Genomic DNA, 16080 nt, shown 5'->3' on the forward strand with positions numbered 1-16080 from the left:
ATTTCGTTTGGTGCATTCATATTTCCCGAAACAAAGCGGACTTTACGAGCAAACAGACTCAGATTTGAATCAAAAAGGCTGATGTGAATGTGCCCGAAAACTCTAAATTCATCATCTGGATCTGAAGATCCTGCTGGATTTAACGTTTTCTGCAGCTTTTAATGCCTCACTGATATACAGACAATGGTTAGTCTGTGAATGAGCCGAACAAACTGGAGCCAAGCACCCACAAGAGCATACCACACACCTACCTACTCTCACACACACACACACACACACACACGGCCTTCATCCTCCATGACATGAGCACTGCCCTCACTGACAACAACAGTATCTGTCAGACTGACCTACAACTGGCAAATGCCTCACACACACACACACACACCCACGCACGCAAACACACACACACACACACACACACACACACACACACACACACACACACACACACACACACACACACACACAGAGTCAGAAACACCAGAACAAGAAGTTATTGAGTGCTGTCTGATGTAGGTCACTGACAATCTGAATATGGTGATGTCCTCTGCAGGGAAGTGTCTCCTTGTCCTGTTTGAGGACATTGATGTTCATCCAGTGTGTGTGTGTGTGTGTGTGTGTGTGTGTGTGTGAGCGTCCTGTCTGGTTAGTTTATCATCTCCATCCGAGGCTAATGATGTCATGCTTATAGAGTTTCTTGGTAATTATCACAGACATTAAATATTTTCTAACACCATAAATGTGTAAAATGACATAAACATCACCTTAAAGTTTTTATTTATCTTTAAATCCATTGCATTCACACTATTGTTTCCTGTTTTTCTCATTTGGCCAGGGTGTACCTTGCCTTTCGCCCAAAGACTGCTGGAAAAGGCTCCAGTTTCCCCGCGACCCTTCATTGGACTAAGCGGTTATAATAACGAATGAATGAAGCCTTCAAAGCAAATTGGACACTGAAAAAAATTCTGCTCAGTCATTGGTCAGTTTTTGCATAATGAGCTGAAAAGTGCTTCAACAGGGTTTAGAGGTCTGCACCAGTTTCCAGTGTCCGGTACATGGCAGCCCTATTAATACTGCCAACCTTCTGTCCATACCTTTGTGGAAGTGTCTCATAAAAGCCATGTACACTTGGAGAAGTTCCTATATATCTTTCTCTATGCTGGTTTGAAACTAACAAGTTTCACAAAAATTCATGGTGGTATTTCATTTATTAAAGCTGCTTCCATTCACACTGTGTCAATTTGCATGATTGCGCTAATTGCTCCCAGCTGGGAGCTGCAGTAGAGTCTATTTGTTACTGTTGTAAATATCAGCAAAGTTAGTATCAGCAAAGACTTTTGCAACTTATTTAAAAATGAAAGGGGGGTAACCCTGTTACATCAAGTCAGCTCAGTAGTAGTAGGCATTGGTGGTTGGAGTTTCCCAGCATGCCTTGCGGATTCTCTTGCTGTTTGCACCAGTTTCCAGCATCCAGTATATTGCAGCCATATAACAGTGACTATTTTTCAGTCTGCACCTCTGTGGCAGTGTCTTACAACAGCCATGGACGAATAGAGATGTTCCTCCATCTAACCCTGATCTGTGCTGCTTTGAAACCAGCAAGTTTTACAAAAATTCATGGTGGAACTTCACTTCTTTTTTATGGAAGCTGCTTCCATTCACACTATGACAAGTTACATGATTGCTCCCAGATGAGTTCTTCAACCAGCAGTGTCTGTTTATTACTATCTGAATTAGCCTAGTTGGTGTCAGCTAAGTCTTTTTGCAAATCATTTAAAAAGGAAAAGCCATATAGAGTAAGTGTCCTTGTTTACTTTATTGCCTTCAGCTGTGCTGCATTGAGCAAAGTCTGCTTGTCTACATGGTTCAAAACCAGCGTGGAGAAAATGTGCAAAAACAAGACACAGTGTTTCATTCAAGGTGAAAAATAAAGACAATTTTTCAAAAATCTCATCTTCTATGGTAAATTTTTTATCTGAATGTTAGTGGCCTGGAGGTTAAATATGACTGTGGGCCAGAGGAGAGCGTTTAAGCTTTGATCGTAGATCAAAGCTTAAACGTCACTGTTGTGACATCATGCCTTCTGCCAATCCTTAAGAAATTTGTAGTTTGCAACACTTAAAAATTTGCATCTTTTACCTAATCTTTTACCTAATATGCTCTAACAACTTACCATCTTCAGTATCTGGTACATGACGGTCTGACTTTGTTGTCTTTTTTGTAACACTTTGGCATACTACTACTTCCTACTAATGAAGGAGTAGTATGCCACTAGATGACACTCTAAGACCAGAAATGAAAAGAAATTGCGTGCTCTTCGTCTATGGTGCTGAAGTTAAATAGTTAGTGGCAAATGGTTGATTCAGTATTCAAACATAATAATTCTATGATTAGATGACATTTAATGATTACTTCTGAAAAAAAAAAAAAATTAACCGTCTTTAGTTCTTCATAGCATTATGGTCAAATATTCAATGTTTTTCTACGATATCTCCATGTGCACTAATATAGAAAGAATCCTCTTCTCAATAGAAGAGTTTTATGTTTTCCCATTCACACATGCATGTTATAGGAGGTGTCCTAGTGTTAATGGGAGAAAACTATGGCTTTGGAAGTCATGGGTTCAAATTCCACAAGTGACATTTACCTAATATGTCTGCTCAATACAACTTCCCACCTCCTTTCTCTTATAAATCTTTAAGGCAGGATTCCTCTCTGATAAAGTATGAAATAAATCGAAAGAATGAAAAAATGAAGGGATTAAAAAATGCAGATTGGAAATAATACTGCCCGTCTGCTCGCTGTTGGAATAAGCTGCTGCAGTGTCCTCTGTCAGAAGGAGACATGCTTTATGTATAAGGTGATTTATTCACTGTACAATGGTGGTGATCATAAGATTATGCTGTGCTTTCACCAAAACAATCATATCATAGTAAAATTACAATTCTACACCATAATTTCAGTAAGCTGCACCAATGCTCTATGAGCAGTTCAAAAAATTCAAAGTGCTTCCTTAAATTTCCACTAGATCACCCTAAAACTATCACAACATCATGCCTCTCACTAATCCATGACAAAAACACCTTAGTTTTCACCACTTAATAATTAACAGGTTTTTTACTAACTTCACTGACATCTTCACCTTTTTTGCATTATACATCAGTAATTACACATTATCGCATTCACACTTGCTGTTATGTAATAACAATTCAATTCTATTTTTTTTTTGCTGTGTTTTGATGCCAACATAACAATTAATTTCACAACAAAGGAAAGTAACCAAGAAGTCTATTCAAACTAAATCATCTCTGCTGCGTAAATAATAAATCTTAGCAAGAAAATTTATCCTTAATATAAGATATCTATGCTCCTCATGTATTGTTCAAAGGAAGATTTTTAGAACCGATTCTGGTTCTTTGTCCAACTCAGAGACAGAATTACTGCTGGAGGCTGGGTCTGGAAAAGTTCAGAAGAAGCATTCATTCCCAGGCTGAGAGGCGTGAGCAGCGCGAGGATGACGAGTTTCTGCACAAATACTTCTTCTGTGGTGGTTGTGTCAAAGTCCGGCTGAGGTCAAAGGTCATGAACAAAACTGATCTGACAGGCTGATCAAATGAACACACACAACTGTCTCCCAGTGCCTTTTTTTTTAAGACCAAACCAGAACCAGTACCAGTAACTTTAAGCTACATCTCTAGAAACCAGATGATAGCAGAGGATCTGAAACATCCCAACACCAACAGACATTAAAACAGGATTAAAACAGAGTTCTGGGGGGTCGGGGGCCATGCCATGGTAGAGAAAGATGCTCTTTATGCAGAATGTTTCTGGGGTCACGCCTCAGGCCTCCATCCAGGAGGTCAACAGTCCTTATCAGCTGTGTTCCCTTCAGAAAGGGACGACTTAGTGTAAATGAATTCATTCACTGCTCAGTTGCAGCCATTCAGAGCTGTCTGCAGCATTAGCCGGAGCTGTGGAATGAATGGCAGCTTGTCACTGCAACACAAAAAACACAGACGGAGAACTTTGTCTTTACACCACTGACAGTTACTTGTCTAAGTTTTATGGAGCTTATAGGACACAGACATGAAGCTGTGGTTTAAAAATAAAGAGGGCGATAAGCAGATACTCTATTGATACACCAGGTCTGCAGCATCAGAGACTGTGTGAAAAATATTTGTAAAATTTCATTTGTCACAGTAAAGAGTCTGTCAGAGTTTAGAAACATGATGCAAAATGAAAATCAGATCCACGCAGCACGGAGCTGCCTCCTCCTGCAGCAGCTGTATCCAAACCAGAAGGTAAGCAGCAGTTTTACAACTAAGCATGAACAACTACAGCTGGAGGCTTCACTACTGTTGAACATGGCTCAGGGTCGCAAGGGGGGTAGAGGGGGAGGGGCGATCTCAGCTGTTATTAGACACACCTGGACAGGTCAGGGAACATGCACACTGCACGCAGAAAAAAGCAGCAGCACTTAGAACCAGTAACCCTCCTGCTACTGCTGGTCCATGGTTAGAACCCCTCCCAGTTTCTGACCATTGATCTCTGCAGGAGAGCAAATCCTTTACTTCTCTTGCACCAACAATATTTCTAAAAAATGCTGTTAAAAACTGTCATGTTCATAATCAAACACTGAAATAGTGATTGAATTTCAGAATTTTTACTCCTGATGATGAAGTTAATGATCAGTTTCTACATTTAGTCTGATATTCTGGATGACTCAAACAAATGATACATTTAAAAAAAAAATACTGTAATATATTTTAGTATTACCAATTTGGTAAGGATGAAATATTTAATTAATATATATTTTTTAACAATGAATAAATTCATTTGAATAAATATTTATTGATTTATTGATACAAAATAATCATACAACTTTATTACAGATAAATTAACAATTCAAATTAATTAAATAATTATAGAATGATAAGATAATGTTTCTTATCATAACTTCTGTTTTACTAACATTTATTTTTTAACAAAAATATATTTAACTTTTAAACAAATTATTCTTATTATTATGATTATTAAGAACATGAAAAAGAATACCTATGTATTAAAATCAGATGACTATTAATAAAAGCCAGAAAGTCATCTGCACCTACTTTCCTTCTTCTCTCAGTTTTTTGTGTGTTTGGTGGGCGGGTGTTAAACTCCACTCTTCTTTCTTTTAACAAGAAGTGATGCTGCGTGCAGATAACAAGTATTTCTTTCCACACCATGCTTGAAGACCTACCTCAGGCTGTGGTGGTCCCTGAAGGCAGTCAAACATTTTACAGAAAACCTGGAGGACCACAGAATACACAACAAATACACATAAGCATAGAAAGTAAATAAACCTGTTTTTAGGTCATACGTGTGTTTACGTGTCAGGAAAGATGTAGATTGTGAGGAATTGTCCTTCCTGTTAATGTCAGCTTCACTGAGACAGTTTGGCTGCAATAAAATTCTTCGCTTAGTTTGATGAAGAAAATATAGAAGATTATGAAATTATGGATGGACTGTGCTAGTAACTAAAACAACAAAAATAAATATCTGAATTAGTAAACAAAGACAAGTTGTATTATAACAGAAGTGTTTTTTAAATCCAACAAGGACAGTATTTTGGTCCCTGGCAAAACCTGAATCACTGTTTTGATGTTCGTTTGTTCTCTTTGGTATAATAAGAATCACAAATGTGACATATGACCATTTCATTTTACTGCTTCACACCTACTGGCCTTTGTTTTATTGTTTTTTTTCCATGCAGTTAATTCATTTTTATGCATGCAGTTTATATCAACTATCTTTATTTGATAATTGTTAATTACTTATTTAATTTAGTTGCATTTTGTTTCATTACAGTCTTGTTTATTATAATTTTTTCATTTTTTCATTTCATTTTGACTTTGTTTATATATTGTTATAAAATTATTTGCAACAAATGCTTAAAAGTTTTACTAGTTTTTCTAGTAACAAGTTAAAATAATGGTTTACCTTGTAAGTTATCCTCCTAAGCAAAAATTTCCAAAGGTAAAAACTTCAGCTTTCTGCAGAGTTTCATAAACTTCAGCAGCTGATTGACAGAGAAAATGATGGAAATTATCATCACACAATCAGCTGATTCACTGATTCAGCTCAGAATGGAAAAAGAAGCTGGCTGCTGTCAATGGGCTGCATCTGAAACAGGTGGAAAGAAGCATGACTAAAACATAAAAAAAAAGCTAATTCAATTTAATTTAGTTTGTTTGTTTTTACCTGTGATGAACTATTATCTGTCCACGGTGTAACCTGCCTCTCACCTGCTAATTGCTGGGATACGCCCCAGTTTCCACGGGACCAGGAACTGGTCTAAGCAGTATAAAAAAAAAGGAATGTATGGATGAATGAATGAATGAATGAATGAATGAATGAATGAATGAATATTATTTTCACTATTATCCAAGTATTGATCTTTATATTTTTTATATTCATTTTTATCTAATATTTAATCTAATATTTCAATGTATTTTAGTTTATTTTCTTGTTATTTTTCCTCCAATTTTTTTTTCATTGTATCTATTTTTTTCTACATAAATGTAACGTGGGCGTTAAGGGGTTAAACATGCTGTCTGATGGAGGTTTTCACAATGAAATGACCGATTTTCCCAGCTGGAGGGCAGCATTCCCAGCCACATCCAAGCTGATCATCTACCACGTAGCGGACCCTCCATTCAGAGTTTCTGATGAGTTGAACCATCACCATGTTTCCTTGTTATATCACCTCTAACATGGTAACGCCATGATGTGATGTTCAGATTCACTCCACCTGGAGACTGGCAGATCATCAGCTTGTCTCCACTGCTGCCTTTTATTAATCTCATCATGAAGAGGAAGAGCTCTCCATGATCACAGGATGGATTTATCTCCATATGTGCACAGAATGCTGCTACAATCCCTGTTAATTACAACCAACACACACAACAGCTGAAAAAATCCCCATGACCGGCTACCAGCTGTTCATCCTGTTGGTTTACTGAGATGGAAAACGTAACCGCACATTACAACTATAAGGGCAAAACAAACACAACATCAGGATGAAGTTATGTGATGTAATTTTAGAAACAATCAGCTTGAAGGATAACCTGTGGAATAGGATTTCTACCTGGTTTTAACAGAGAGGTCTGCTTCTGCAGTGAAGTCAGGTGTTAATTAAAACATGTATAAATATACTAATGCATCATTGTGCACCCTCCTTAATGCTTCTGCAAACTTACAGGCTGCAGGATGTAAACTGACAACTTTGTAATGTAATTATTAAAAACAAAAACTGAACCCAAACAGCAAAACCATTTTCACCAGTTTTTCCATGTCAAACCGGTGCATACAGTAACACTGGCCGCATCCTGTTGTCTTTGACGTACAGCCAGGTGTATACAGTACTGACTCAGTACAATGAGAGATCCAGTTACTACTGCAGAGCAGAGTAAAAACAGGAGGCCAGATCATTCCCAGCTGGTTCTCCAGAGACTCTTCTGTCTTTTTATAGGATATCAGAAGTGGAGTAGGCTAATTAGCATTCAGTCTAAATATAGAGCAGCACAACAGTCCATCATGTTCGGTACTTTCTGCGACGCTTTGCAGGAATCTTTCAGACAAAACACTGATAAATACAAAAATAAAAATCCCACAGAGCCTGTTGGCTTCAGATCCATCAGAATATTTCCTGATGCTGAACTGAAGCTAACAGCTGGTCAGGTTTAGGCCACCAGAGGCCCTCCCACCATCTGAAGCAGCTTTAAAGACAGAACATTGGCGGTGCATTCAGGAACACTCAGACTGCACAGTGATGTGATAATGCAATGCTGAACTATGATACACAACTGATGCAGAAGGGACTTTATAAACATGCACAGCTTAGCTTAGCTTCAACAAGACAAATTTAAAAGAATGAAAATGACACTAAGCTGTCAGATATTGTTGTTGAGTGTCATTCACCCGGAATGGATACATTCCAGATTAGTTTTAAACAATATCACCAACATTATTTAACACAGTCTTTTTCAAACTTATTCCAGTTTCAGAAACTTTTTCCAAAATTGTTCCATAATTTTCATACCCAGTTTGTCGCATATTGGCCATTTTCTGTCTACAGACACCAGAGAGACTCTGCCTCTGTGCAATACTCCTTTTATAACCAATAATGTTACTGTCCTGATGCGAGTTAACCAAATATGTAGCCAAACATGCCTCTAGTGTCCTCCATCTTTGTCAGTTTGACTTGAGGATGTTCAGGGTGTGGATCTTTGTTTCATACATTGTCGGTACTTCAAATGTTTTTAGCAGGTGCAAAAAAAAAAATGCTGATGTTGCCACCTCTGGCAAAATATACATTTCAGACTTATTTTGATTGCACAGTGGTGTTTATTAAAGGGGTGCTATTATGGTATTTGGAGTTTTCTGAGCTTTCTACAGTGTTACAAGGTTGAATCCTCATCAGACATGTGAACTGTGAACATGTGAACATGTGCACTGTTTTTTTTTATCACCTAAACGCATGTTTGAGTTTGAGTTTGAGTTCCAGCACGCTCTCCGTTTGGTTTCCATGGCAACAAAAAACGCGTCGTTTTAGAGAGTTTTTTCTACTTTGGAATCCTTGTGACGTCCCGGGGGATAAGGTTCGGTGATTGGTTACCTTCTACTGGTGAAAAAGGACATGTACAAATACATCAGGCGGGTGGAAAACGTGGGATAAAGTTATTTCCAACGATGGCTGGTGAGTTTACCAAAGAGAGACATCCTGCTGCATTCCTTGCTGTGGGTTGCTGTTTTCCACTTTGTTTTCAGGGTCTGATTCAGGTTCCAACATGTAGGGCTGTATGCTATGTGTTGACATTGTATTTTGTTTTTTTTATTGAGTTCATATTAGCCTAATCCTTCTGTTTATGAGACGTTACAATGACGGCAAAAGCAGTTGCGGTGCGCGCTCCCGATGTAGTGCAGTGGCGGGAGGCGGGGCTTAATGCAGAAGAGTCTCAATCCACTCGTTTTGCCCACAGGCTGATCTGACAGCCTACGGAGAGGGTCGGTCTGAAGTAAATAAAGCGATTTGTGACAATAACTCGATCAATCCCAGCCCTTCTGGGCTCAGAAATAAAAATAAAATAGCCTGAAATGCACATAATAGTTCCACTTTAAGTACATTTCTGAAGCTGCCATTGCCCTGCAACATCCCAAGGCTGAAAAAAAATGCACTTTAAAATCCTACACTTCATGAGAGTCTGCTGTATAGCTGAGTGTTGCTTTACAGCATTGTGTCACACACACACTAGCAACTGGATATCAACACACTGACTATTCTGAACAGACACCATGACTGAAACCATTCCTCAAAGAAACCCAAGAGGAGGTAGAGAGGAAAAGAAGGCAAGAGAGGAGCAGAGCAACATGTATGACAAGAGTAAACATAAGACTGACTTTTACTGGCTGGAGAAATCTCAGAGAAGAGACAGGATGAAGCTGGATTAGCTTTTGTTTTCTGGACACCTCAATGAAAAATTCAGACAAATGTGTGTGGTCCTTCTTTGAAGCCAAAGTATCTCCAGAAAACAGATATGTCATCATTTTCAACATCTGCTGCACCTTTACTTTCTGAACTCTTTTAGTTTTCACCACAAAACAATGATGATCGGCTGGTGTGAATCGGAGGGTATATTACTATACTCACCTGTGGTCACCAGCTCCCAGTAGGGACTGAAAGAGCAAGACTGCGGATGCAAGCGGTGAGAGATGTTCTTCCTCTCAGTGTTTGGGCTCTTGCTTAGAGATAGGGGAGGTTTTATGGGTATGTCCCACTGGAGGAGACCCTAGGAAAACCCAGTACAAGCTGGGGAAACCAGGTCTCTCAGCTGGTCTGGCAATTCTAAGGAATTCCTCCTGGATGAGCTGGTAGAGATGGCCAAGGAGAGGGAAGTCTGGGCTCATGACCTGACCTCAGATAAGCAACAGATGGCAGATACATTGATGAACATCTGCAATAACACAACTGCTCTGCTGCATGCAGGTTTAGTGGCGCAGCAGCGAAAAGGTTTCCCTGTCAAATGATTGCTTGTCTTAAAAGGTGTCTATGTTATTTAAATCTGTGTTTGTAGTGAAAAACAAATTCCCTTCATGACAAAAATATTCAGTCCAACTGGCCAAACCACCCAGTGCTACATGTGGTGTATCTCACTGGTGAACCAGCTGGTCTGCACAGATGCAGGGAATCGCTGTACGCTGGATATAGGCTGAGAATGCGCTTGCTTTTTCTCAGGTGTATATGCATTTATTTATCAAGGCTATCTTTTATATTCTTTGTTTGTTTTTGTCTAATCTGTGCACATCTTTGGACTTTAATGCTTCTACAAGCTGCAGTATGCCGATAACTGTGGGGGCAACAGGGACTAGTTTCACCAGATGTAAGGTCACAAGGTTGACAGGGATAAAGTGATGAAAAGTTTAGAAGACAAGAGACGCTGTGGTTAGTTTACATACCATCTACCATCAGCTATTGTCGTTTGCTTTTTTCTTTAATCCAGTGGATCAAATGGTTAAAACTTGTGTTAAAAAAATGTATCCAATAAAAATGTGCTTTTGGACCTTTTTTTTTTTTTATTATTATTCATGAAGCAATATTACTTTTTAAGCTGTAGACAATGTGTCAAAGTCCAAACTCGGGACAGCTGCTCTTCAAGAGTTTATAAAATCGGAATCTGTTTTAATCTTTGACGACGACATGTGGCAAAATGGAGGTCACATCATGGATGTGACCGCCACGACATTAAAATCTGCAGCTGCTTTGACGGGGTAACGGTGTCCAGTTGAGGAGCTGAGCAGTTTGATCCCTGCTGTGCTCCAAAAAAGGTCAGCAAAATGAGGATCATTCAAATTCATCCTCTTAAAATGTGAATATCTGTAATAAATGTCACATCTCAAACCAAATTAATGAGATACAAGACTCTGATTTGTGTCAAATCCTCAGCTCCAGGAGAGGATTTAGAAACTACAGCAAGAATATCTGCAAACCGACACCGACCCAGCAACCGTCAGAGGAAGAGCTAGAGTTTTCTTACATAAGTCCTGGAAAGAATCTGACCTAATTTCAGAGCTGCAGTCTTCCAGTGAGGTCAAACATAATTCAGAACCACAAACTGTACAGCAGAGGTGGCATCTACTGTCTGCAAACACACACACACACACACAAACACAGTTGTCTGGCTGGTGTCCCAAACTTCTCCGACTGTCTGGCCAGAGGAATGCTGCGCTTCCTGTGTGTTGTGATCAGTGCTTCCCAGCAGATCCCAGCAGCTCGATAAGGAAGTCTTCTTCTTCTCCGTTTACAGACAGAACAGCTTCTGCAACAACCATCTGCCACACAAACTCATGCTGCGGTGAACACTAACTCCAATAGCTCCGAGGTTTGATGAGATAAAGTCCTGGCAGCTCCAGAAATGGAAAACAGAAATACTTCACCAGGGCCACACACTTCAGTTTCAGAAGCATCTAAAAATATCTGATCTGAACATCCATTTCAGATAAAAGCAGAAGGTATTAAAATAGAAAAGAGTCTATTTTAGTACACTGTATGTAGAAAATACGGGACGAAATCAGTGACGACACAACAAAGGACAGTGAAAACAGAAGAAAACAAGTTGACTGGAAGTCTAAAAAAAGCTCAAATAAAATGTGTCAAGTCCCAAAGTTTACTGTTATTCACATCCGAACAGATCAGTGAGGGATATGTAATTATTCTGGTCTACATGTTTTTAATGTGTGTCTCATTTTCAAATCTCACCAAGCCATATTTTTCCCAGTTTGGGATGATGATATATGTAAATAACTGCATTTGTTAACATTTTTACACAGAAGCCCAACTTTTTGGGGTTGAGTCTGTAGAAAAGGAGCAAATATAGTCATGCAGGTTGTCATCTCATCTGCTTTTCTTATCCATGTACTCATAGCTGCAGACATTAGCAGTGTGTGCACACACACATGCACACAGATACAGGTCAGGATGCAGCATCTGAGGCTGGTGGGTACAACTGTGAAGTGAACAGTCAGCAGAAAAGCTGTGTAAAGATCACGACTCAGCAGAAACTCCACGCTGTCCCCCTCACCGACCTCCTCTCTGTGGTTTGTCTGAAAAAAGGTGATTTTTTTCCCCCAGAAGATTCACAAGCAATTGATCAACAGATTTTTAACAACTTAAATTTATCATTAAAATTAGCAGCAGAAGTTCAGAGCAGCTCTGAAGGCCGAAAGGTTTTAACTCAGTCCTCTCCGATAAAGACATGCAGAGATTTTGTGCCAACAAAGTCCCTCGGCTAATGTAATTACTTAAGTTTAAAGATCAACTAAGAAAAAAAAACTCTGTGAGGAATAAAATAATATATTCAATCCAAATGTCAAAAGTAATTTATTTATTAAATCCACCAAAGGAAACGGGAAAAAAATCAGGAGATCAAATGATAAAACATAACTCTGAAACTATAATCAATACCGTGATTGATTTTTTAAAACAGAATAAAAAGCATGCAGTTAGCATATAGACAGATGTTTTTACTGATCTGAAATACATCATCACTTCCAGGTTGTCTTTCTGAAAAAAAACTTCACATTTGTAGGATTAGAAAACAATTAGAAGTAAAAATCCAGTTTAGTTATTGTGAAAATTGAGAAAATTACCATTAAAAATTCACACTGATGATGTCACACTTTATTTGTCCTTAAAAATTTCTCAAATCAATTTTTCCACATTCAAAGTATCTCCTAAAAATACAAAACTATCCATCAAAATCATTCAAATCTTCCACAAATCATCACTTCCAGGTTTCTGCCAGAGCACCCACTGCTCTCTCCGTGGACTTCATTGCTTTTTGACAGGTTTTCTCTTCAAATAAGGGGTTTAAAAGTGTTTTTCATTCCCTTAAAAACTAAACACAAGGTCATAGAATCTGAGTGTTTAGCAGACCATCCTGCCACTCACATGTCAAGAATGTTTTTGATACAACTGATCGTCTTTGGACAGTGGTGCATCGAGCCCAAAATCATCTTACATCTGTGGTTTTCTCACTGCATCTGAGTGTGTCTGTAGGGAGAAATTATACACCATCATCACAGGTACGTTAACAATCAGGCTCAGCTCAACGTGTTATATTGGAATCAACCACACAACGCCCAAATGAAATTAAATCAAATAAGATTAACGAAATGAAACTAAATTAAATTAAATCTAATGAATTGAAAAGTGTCCAAATAAACACTACATCAGGGGTGTCCGAAGTCGGTCCTCGAGGGCTGCTGTTCTGCAGGTTTTCCATGTCTCCCTTTTCTGTCATGGCTCACAATAATCAGATCAAACAGCCAATGTGTTGTTAAGGATGTGTAGTACAGGGGTGTCCAGCTCCGGTCCTCAAGGACCACAATCCTGCAGGTTTTCCATGTCCCCTGCTCCAAGAGGACCGGAGCTGAACACCCCTGTACTACATTTTGCAGAAGGATTATATGGCTCCTGGACATAAATGCCTGACATACTTCTGTAGATCTTCTAAGTGATAAGCTGTTAATCACAATTCACCCCACAGAGTTACACACCACCGTTCCTCAGAAACTGATGGTGATATAAAAGATAGCACTCGGAGACACCAGAGATCTGGCAGAGATTAGAGAGTTGATGAACCAACCACATCTCTAAAACACATTGTTAAGGATGTCATACGCATTATATACATATAAATGTATATAATGCGTTCCTCCAAGTGGTCCTGATGGAAGCAGGTATCTTCTTTATGCAAAAACCTCTGCTGTCTGTCCGTTACACACCCAGACAGATTCCTGTCTGAAAATGATCTGGAAATACACCATTGGCTCAGATTCCTGCTGCCATTAGGTTCATGGAAAGCAGAGCATGTGAAAGGAGCTTGTGGCTGGATGTCCGTTAGTGAGAAGAAATGAACGCAACTAAACACACACAGAGACATAAGTGTACATGAAGGCAGCTGCAGATTCGGTGATTATTCGTCAACATGAAGCAGTGAGTTTGATCTGTTCTGCTCCCTTCCTGTCAGCTGGCTGTGAACAAAGAAGCCAAGCAATTTACTCTGTGTTTAATTATGAACAAATTTGGACAGGGTGGGGTGGAGGGAATAGATGAAGAAAGATAAAGAATGCTGAGGCAGCTGGATGAATGCTGAGGATGCAGAGGCAGCTGGAGTGGATAAGAGCCAGTAGACCCGAGGAAGTGGAAATCAGAGAAAATGAAGTAGGATTTTTCATTTGAACCATTTTCACACGTGATCAGTAGTCTGTGGTTCACACACACAACACACACAACAGGAATCTGGTCAACCGTTCAGGTAAAATGGATCCACTCAGATAAAAACAGATTAATAGACATAAACCTGGACAAATATATACATATATATGTGTGTATATATATATATATATATATATGTGTGTGTGTGTATATATATGTATATATATATATATATATATGTGTGTGTATATATATATATATATATATATATATATATATATACACACACACACATATATATATATATATACATATACATATATATACATATATATACACACGTATATATATATATACATATATATATATATATATATATATATATATATATATATATATATATATATATATATATACATATACATATATATACATATATATACACACGTATATATATATATACATATATATATACATATATATATATATATATATATATATATATATATATATATATACATATATATACACACATATATACATATATATATATATATATATATATATATATATATATATATATATATATATATATATATATACATATATATATATATATATATACATATATATACACACATATATATATATAAATATATATATATATATATATCATTTGTGGGTTTTTTTTTTATATTACATTGTGTTTTTATAATGTATTTTGTTTTTTATTCTATTTTGTTGTGTAATGTAATGCTTGTTTTGCGCAAGGGATTGGCAGCTCAATCTCGTTGTATAGTCTGGTACAATGACAATAAAGGCTATTCTATTCTATTCTATTCTATTCTATTCTATTATTGGGTCTACTAAGCTAATTTGGATCCATCAACCCGGTTGTTGTCAGAATATAACCAGCTCCAGTAAACAAAATGGTGGTCAAATGAACTAGAGCTAAACCATTTACTTTCACTGCAATAATAGCTTGTGCGATACGCATATTGCAAAGACTGCCTAAAGCAGCAAACAGCTGTTCCTATCTGCACATTTTAGGGAAGTGGTGTGACGTTCTAGCTGCTGTGTATTCATACTCAGTGTACTTCGATGGCCAAGCAAAAGTACATAAAGCAGCCAGGATGCCCGTTTCATGTAGCTGCTTAGAGTGCCGGTGATGGATCACAGCCATAGTGATGGCTGAAGGTTGCAGGAGGAATGATGTGGCTGCAGAATTCAGGGTAAACATAAAAAAACCTGCATTTTAGCAGGAGACATGACACTACAAATATATGTACACCGCATTGCGTGTTGAAAACTCATAGTAAGCACCAGGAGAAACGTGACAATTCTTCACTGGCACATATAGTACAACTACAAGGATCTAGTGCTGGCATTAGCAAAAAACAATGCCACTTAACATTAAGTCAAATTCTATTAAGTTCAACAAATGTATGTGCAATTAAATTTTGATCAAAACTTTATTTATTTAGCACATTTAACACTACATCTTGTTGATCTGCTGGACAAACTAAAATCAAGTTAAAAGTAAGTAAGTAAGTTAAAAGCTTTCGTTTAAAAGAAAATACTACGAGGACAACAGGTAAAACACAGTAAAACATGTGTCTAATACAATTAAACCCAAGTATTAGAAAATGTGAAGTCAGTAGATATTCAAATTAAAAAATGAAGATAAAAAATAATAATGTGCGCGACAGTTTTGTGAGTGGAACGCCATATGAGAAGACATTGAGACGGCATTTAGAAATAATACAGGCTTATAGCGTGTTTTCAGCCAATCTCCGGAGCCCCATTTTCACCAACAGGTCCAA

At 37.9% G+C, this 16080-nt stretch overlaps 1 protein-coding gene across 2 annotated transcripts in view; it reads right to left on the reverse strand.

Moving 5' to 3' along the window:
* The window catches only part of bcar1 (BCAR1 scaffold protein, Cas family member), a 69564-nt gene that overhangs the window by 42580 nt on the left and 10904 nt on the right, over positions 1–16080 (reverse strand). The window contains exon 2 of one of the 2 annotated variants that reach the window (XM_079255343.1): positions 5243–5290. The exons of the other annotated variant lie outside the window; for it this stretch is intronic. Within the exon in view, the coding sequence (XP_079111469.1) occupies positions 5243–5290 (48 nt within the window). The remainder of the gene's footprint in view (positions 1–5242; positions 5291–16080) is intronic. 2 annotated transcript variants of the gene reach the window in all.

The sequence above is a fragment of the Telmatherina bonti genome (assembly GCF_933228915.1).
Source record: "Telmatherina bonti genome assembly, chromosome: 2".
Taxonomy (NCBI): Eukaryota; Metazoa; Chordata; class Actinopteri; order Atheriniformes; family Telmatherinidae; genus Telmatherina; species Telmatherina bonti.